General features: G+C 35.2%; 1 protein-coding gene across 1 annotated transcript; it reads left to right on the top strand.

Moving 5' to 3' along the window:
- The first annotated feature begins 587 nt into the window (after nt 1-587).
- Nucleotides 588-3,202, top strand: LOC125652038 (galectin-4-like). The gene is made up of 4 exons (XM_048880932.2): nt 588-865; nt 984-1,072; nt 2,566-2,782; nt 2,879-3,202. Exons 1-4 carry the CDS (start codon nt 755-757, stop codon nt 2,993-2,995), a joined length of 534 nt encoding a protein of 177 aa, XP_048736889.2. The 5' UTR covers nt 588-754; the 3' UTR covers nt 2,996-3,202.
- The last annotated feature ends 4,663 nt before the right edge of the window (nt 3,203-7,865 follow it).

The raw sequence follows: 7,865 nt of genomic DNA, 5'->3' as shown, positions 1-7,865 counted from the left end.
AATAACCATTGCAAAGGTTTTTGTAGAAGAATTCATTTCAAGGTATGGAGCTCCACTCCAGGTTCATACTGACCAGGTCAGACAATTTGAGTCAACATTGCTTCAAGATTTGTGCAATGTGTTGAAAATAGATGAAACCAGAACAATCCCATTCAATCCAAAGAGTGACGGATTAGTAGAGAGGTTTAACCACAGGCACTCGACAAGTGACGGATTAGTAGAAAGGTTTAACCACAGGCACTCGACAAGTGACGGATTAATAGAAAGGTTTAACCACAGGCACTCGACAAGTGACGGATTAGTAGAAAGGTTTAACCACAGGCATTCGACGTTTTAGATATCTATAATAAAAAAAAATGTCTTCCTGTAAACATAATATTCACGAATTTTTTTTATTATAGATATTTAAAACGTCGAGTGCCTGTGGGTTTAATACGGTCGAAGTATTTCTGGAAAGTGTTTAGAGGTGGGGTGTTTTTTTTTTTTATTATTTTACTTCCAAAAAAAGTACATGTACTTTCCGATACGTGATAAGTAGTCTGCCCACGTTCAACAATTCAGTATAAATATAGTCACCATACTAAAAATAGTGACACAATGATAACTAATTTCTAATCACACACCACCATTCGTCCTTAAACACTTGTGGATGTAATGCCAAGTTCAAAAATATGAGAAACCGGGAAATATTTTACTATAATTTGTTTTGTTGTTAAAAAAGTCGCATTAGCCATTTTAACTTTCATCAGAAATTATGTATGGTAATGTTCATAATGCCGCCATGCCCACTCCGGCTACACCAGCTGGGGGCTGCCCTCCTCGCATGCAGTACCCAGGAGTAGGAGCACAACCCATTTTTAATCCGGTGAGTAAAGTTGGTTACCAGTTTTATTTTTTATATATTGAAACTTGCAATTTCATATTCCCTAATGTAAGTAGAAGTTCGATTTTGAAAATACATTCACAAGTATATAATTATTTAGCCGGTGCCATTAACCACGCCCATTTTTGGAGGAATTTTTCCAGGGAAAATGATTTTTATCAATGGAGTCCCAAATCCCAATGCACAGAGGTAAGGCATTAAGAATCAACAAAAATGTGCTTCGTATCCAACATCCCTTTCTTTACATTAGATATCTTCATTATCTGGCGAGATGTATTAGCGAGTATTTTGTGATGGTCCCTAACGTAAATGCACAAGGCAACCATAACATAAAATCTAATGTGTTTTTTTGTTTTGTTTGTTTTTAGGGCAAGTATATATATATTTTATATATATATATATATATATATATATATATATATATATATATATATATTAAATATAACAGCTAAAAGATACAAAGTATCATTAGTTTGTTAATTTTGGGAAAAAAAAGCTTAGCGTTTGAAACATTCCTCAAACTTTTGATTGGGTTCTTTTTTATTCCAGTTTGATTTTATTTTCCAAATTGCATATACCGTACACATCGTGGGAAACCAACGGTTGATTACGCGTCGTTCCTCTCTCCACCACCCGTGAGTCCATTCATTCCTTCTCGCTCGTTCTCATGAATAAATATTTAAAAATATCGTCCAGCCAAAGTAATCGTTATAGTAACGGAAATCTGTTTTTAAAGGTAGCGTTAATATAGCTTTGCTATCACAACAATTGTATACCGAAATTGGGCTGAAAGCGTCTTGTTGATTGGACAAATTCGCTCGGGGTGTACTATGAGCGCCCAATCAAATTGCCTCATTAGTTATGCATGAGAACGAGGGAGTAGGAATGAACGGACCCACGGGTGATGGAGAGAGGAACGAAGCGTAATCAACTGTGGGTTTCCGACGATGATACCGTACAATAATCAGGGGTAATGTCTCCTCAGAGACCCCCTTACATAAATCTCGCCATGAGTACCAGGGCCCGCTGGATTAGGCACATGTATTATCCATATAACAATTTATTGTACTACATAAATTGTCAAGGATCATTAAGCATGCTTGTAAAACAGTCGCACATACATGTGTATCCAACCGGAAGAATAGCCCGATGGTATAGAGAGTATCAAATTTAATGTTAAGTTTTGAAGAATGATAATGTCGGAAAATTAAATTGGTTTATGGCTTCTGATTCCTGTTCTAAATTAACAGAAAAGGGGTGGCTTCAAGGTCATATGATTTACTTACTTTAGCATTGTTAGCATAACATAATGGGGACCTAATTTAATTTAAACTATGTATGTATACATGCATACATGTATGTATGTGTATATGTATGTATGTCAAAGCGGTGTCATGTTGTATTTTAACTAAAAGATGGGGTGAGATGGATCTTTTTCACGGGACTTCCACACCATGAAATAGAAAAGACACCCCGTGAAAAACTTCTACAGGTGGACACGTGTTTCAAAGTAAAGGAGTCATTTTTCTACTTCAAAATTGGAGCTCCACCGGTCATTATTCTACGGGAGAGGAGGGTGGGGTACTTCGGTATTGTTGCCAGTCAATTTCCATTTCCGGCAATATTAGTATTACTAGGATAGTGGAACGCACCTCAAGTACTCATTTTCGGTCTAATTTCAGGTTCACCATAAACTTTGTGTGTGGTCTCTACGAAGGAAGTGACATTGCTCTCCACTGTGACGTCCGTTTTAAAGTTGACGGTGATTATAATGTCGTCCTGAGAAATTCCTGCCAGGGTGGAAGCTGGGGAGCAGAAGAAAGACAAAGTCCGTACTTTCCTTTCATGCCAAACGCCAACTTCGACATGCTTATCATGGTGGAACATGACAAATTTAAGGTGTCATTTTTGTATACAGATAACTTTCTAAACTATACAATATGTAACCTTGTGTAAAATACTAGTGTATAAATGTCCTTCTTTTTCGTATTGTAGATTGCCGTGAACAATCAACACTTTCTTGAGTTTACACATCGACTGCAGCCGTTGAACAAAATCGATGCTCTTCAGGTTAAGGGCGACATCCAACTACTTCAAGTCCGCTTCCAATAATGACGTCATTATCACCCATTCACACAGAAAATTTTTTGCAGCGCATCGATATCTGTTTAATTTGTGACAGCATTGCATATATCTATCAATACTAATCAACGAATTAAAAAAAACACAAAACATATCCATTCGTCTCCGTGAAGCCTACGTTACGTTAATTGGTTGCTTGTTTGTAATTTTTGTTTCAAATAAAATGATGTTCAGGTTTGCGTGGCCAAAATCTTTGAATCAACATGAAACATGACTGATTTCCAAACGTGGCGCACTCGTACTTTACTATAGCTGCAGAACTGTAGCTCTCTGGAAAAAAATATTGGGACAGATCAGAGCGCTACAGATCCACCCCTTATAAAAACCTTCGATTTACGGCACACAGAGTTATGCGCACGGTTGAGACTTCATATCGTCAGGGCCGTAAATTACATGGAGGCGGAGGAGGCAGCTGCCTCCTCCAACTTTTGAGCCAAAAAAAATTAAAATTTAAAGTTCATTAGAATTTATGTTGTTTCCAATAACTAAGAACATGATACCTCCCTTAAAAAGCATTCCAAATCTTTCTTTTAGAATGAGTTAGTCAAGTAACATCTTAGAAGGCCCTAGAATCAAGGATTTTGCACGAAACGTGTTCAGTGTGCACAAAATGTGCTCAGCGCCTAATTTCCTGCCTCCTCCAAATTGAAGGTTAATTTACGGCCCTGATCGTTGTATTCTTGTATTCTTATGGTCACCGGCGATCGAACCCAACTAACAGCTACATTCCCCCCTCCTTAAATGTCTTCACACTTAGAAGACCTTTGTCCCCTGGCAGACTTTTTTTTTTTTTTTTTACATGTCAGGGCTGGTCAACGGCACCAAAATGTAACGTAATCCTGGTTCACACGGCACCAAATAATGTAATCGAATCCTGGTCTCGGCACCAAAAATGTAACGGAAATCAATGTGTAGACGGCACCAAAATGTACATAAATTCTGGTCACGGCATAAAATGTAACAGGATGGGGAAATGCAACGGACCCGACCGGGTTCGAATCCCGGTCTGGTCCGTTGCACTTTCCCTTTCTGTTACAAGACTGTCGCATTTTATTCCAAGTCCTTTTACAAAAGACACTTTTTGAAAAATGAAGAACAAGATATGATATTGGCGATATTTGGCTCCTGAATTTGCGGGATTTTTATCATCTGTTTTTGTTCATGAATAGACTATATTCGATGTTGACTAGATAGTGCCCGTGAAAGGGTCCATAAACTATTTGCCCCTGATAAGAAATAAACATTAAGTCGTGCGTCTCATTTTCCTATGTAAAAAGAAAGCACATTTGTAATTATGGTTTGCTATATACCATTTATCAGATTGAATTGTGCCTTTGCGGCATTACTACATTTGAATTCATCAATACGCGACGAAATTCACTATATTTTGCCGTATATTTAAATATAATTAGAAAAATGTAATAGCCGCAAAATTTTCATCAAAGTCAAATTTTTAAAAGTAGAAATTATGAATATAAATTAAGATATACGCATATATACACATCAATATAATCGAATACACATCAAGATTTACGCATATAAACATCAATAATCAAGATTTACGAATATTATATCATATATATCATCTCTGAGGACCCGTGACATTCCTGATGCCGAGCGTTTGGCGATGGAACTGTCACTACCTGTTTTAACGACTTAGGTCTGTCGCGGCCGGAATTCGAACCCCGACCTTCCGCATGCGGGGCGAACGCTCTACCTCTAGACCGCCGCGGCGGAGCCTTGTTTTTGAATGACCTTGAAAATTACTTTATTGATAGTAATGTTGAAGGGGTTGCGCTTATTTATGAGGAAATGGAAAATGAGTTAAATGTATTTTTAAGAATAATAATTATACTTTATTCTGATGATGCAGTACTTATGTCAAACTCAAAAGAAGATTTACAATATCAGCTTGATTGCCTTTTAATTTTAGATATTGTGAACAGTGGAAACTTAAAGTAAATGTCGATAAAACTGAAGTTATAATTTTTTAAAAGGTCGATTGCTTAATAACTGTCGTTTCTTTTATGATGACAAAGAGCTAGATATTGTCAAACATTTTAAAACATTTGCAACAGTTTGCAATTTTCCCAACCCATTACGTTACATCTATTATATACATGTACTCTATATAATCACGGTGATGTTTATGCTTATCAAATAAAGATACTATCAACATATAGATATTTTTATTGAGTAATTTGGGTAAACACAAGTACAAACTGACATTGTATAGCAGAATATTTGTAAAAAAAAATGATGTTCAGGAAAAAAGTACTTTTGTAGGCGAAATTGCATACCAAGTGCGCTATACTTCTTTATAGATTATTGATCAATTGCACATGTTTAATAAAATTATCATATGCTAATGCTGTTATAATGGATGTGAAATATGGGATATTGGTAATAACGATGTTATTGATAAGGTGGATTAAAAATTTTGTAGCAAAGTTATGATATATAAAGAATTGGGCAGATACCCACTAGATATCTATATCAAAACCAGAATTATAAATTTTTGGGCCAATAATGTCAATGGCAAAGAAACGAAATTGTCATACATTGTATCTATTTTATCAGCTCATATATAAAAACATTTAAATAGTATCGAAACTAAATGGATAAACAAATGTTAAAAGCATTATTGATGATTGCGGCTTAAATAATATATGGATATTTCAATATGTACAATACAAAAGGTGGCTTGTAAATTCATTAAAACAAAAATTATATGATCATTTCCAGCAGCAATGATTGTAAGAATGTAATAATTGCAGCAAAGGTAAATTTACTTGTTTACAAATTTTTTATTTAAATGTCAAAATCATATCTTGTAAAATTTTGATATTTATAGAATCCGTGAAATTGCAAGATTTAGAACGACAAATCACCGTTTGCCAGTAGAAACTGGGAGATGGTCTAGTATTCCCAGAGCAGACAGAAAGTATAATTTGTGTTATTCTGAAATAGGCGACGAATTTCATTATCTTTTTTCATGTGAAAATTTAAAAGACTTCTGAAAATGTACTTGCCGCAAAAATTTCATCACAGACCAAATATTTCAAAATTTCACGATTTATATTCTTTAACGAATTTCAAATTGTTGAATTTGTCTAGATGTATTGAAACTGTAAATGATGTGGACTGAACCCTCCAAGCTGAAGTTCATTTGCCAATGAATCTTCATTATTGTATTTGTTCCTCAACGCGCATGTATACATCAATTTCATTGTGATTATCTATGTATTTCTCTATGTCATGATGTTTTTACCTTAAATTTACTTCCGTTTGTGATGATAGGAGTTTCTTTAATAATTACTGGTAAAACAGGCTCTGGTTACTATAGAGGTTTCGTTAATAATTACTGGTAAAACAGGCTCTGGTAACTATAGGAATTTATTTAATAATTACTGGTAAAACAGGCTCTGGTAACTATAGAGGTTTCTTTAATAATTACTGGTAAAACAAGCTCTGGTAACCATAGGAGTTGGTAAAACAGGCTCTGGTAACTATGGATTTAAGTGAAGGACTTTGTCGTTTACGCCTTTACGGTACTTTTGAGGATTTGGGATTTTTCCAAAACTATTTCCTGTCTGGGTCGTCTTCTAAAACAGGAAAGTTATTTTTAATTATTTGAAAAACTTCCGATTTTTAGGGTTGTGTGTTGAAACGTATGGTATGACATAAATAATAGATTTATTCTTTTACCTTAAGATCCTTTCTTTCATTCGACTTTGCTTTGTTTGATAACGTCTTTGGAAGAGTGGGTTGGTTTTGTTTTTTATTCCGCGAGAAGAATATCCAGAATTTCTGTTTCCGATATCATCGTGTAAAAGATGTCTAGCTAAATCATATAGAATATCATATTACTACAGAAAATATTTAAAATCAACATCACTCAAAGACCATATTCCTCCACCAAGATCAGAGATCTGGAGAGGAGTCAATGTACACCGTGACCACCATACATAAATATACCTCTAGCGTGTAATTTTCAATTCATATATCAGACAAGCAAACAAATGCTAAAAAAAACTGTAGGCCTATTACAGGAATTCCAAAATGTCTGCTTATATTTTTCTGACCAGGTTGTTTGTTTGTCACGTGATTGAGGAGAGAGATGTATGAAAGAGAGAGTGAGCTGTATTCACTAACCTGCTCACGCATGCTATTCTATACAGCCGATCATTATCTGCACGACCGTGAAGGTGTTGATAGCATACAGTAATACCCTATATATTTATCAAATTTATATGACATTTAAAACCAATGGTAAGCATGTTTATACATATACATGTATAATTATGCACGAATTTAAGTAATAGTAATAATATTATGCTTTTGATATTATGTTGTAAAGTTATAATATTGTACACAGGTTTGAATCTCGGAGTATTTGAAAGGGGGGTGTTTCAACAATTTTTTTTCTTCAAATGGGGGTGTGGGTGTTACACCTCAAAATGCGTTTTTACCAAATTTTTCTGACGAAAGGGGGGGGGGGGGCGTACCCCCCCTCCTGGATCCGCCGCTGGTACAGTGGTACTTAGTGTATTACATCTAGGGTAAATGTTCAAATGTGTATGTATGTTGCAGGTTTAGATTCAGATTTAATAAAACTAAATATCTACAAACCAACCCAAGGGTGATAGCTCTACCTAAATGATTTACATTTTCATTACTGTTGAATTTTTATGCATTAAGAAACTTATTATATGAGCTCTAAATTCTGATACAAAACTGTGTACTTTCTTTGATATGCAACTCTAATAGGTTCATGGCTAACATGCAATTCCAAAACACCAACCAGTTCCAGTCACCCTGTCATTTAATGACACATGTA

Source organism: Ostrea edulis, chromosome 5 (assembly GCF_947568905.1).
Source record: "Ostrea edulis chromosome 5, xbOstEdul1.1, whole genome shotgun sequence".
In the NCBI taxonomy this organism is placed as follows: domain Eukaryota; kingdom Metazoa; phylum Mollusca; class Bivalvia; order Ostreida; family Ostreidae; genus Ostrea; species Ostrea edulis.
This window is presented reverse-complemented; position numbering and strand designations above follow the sequence as displayed.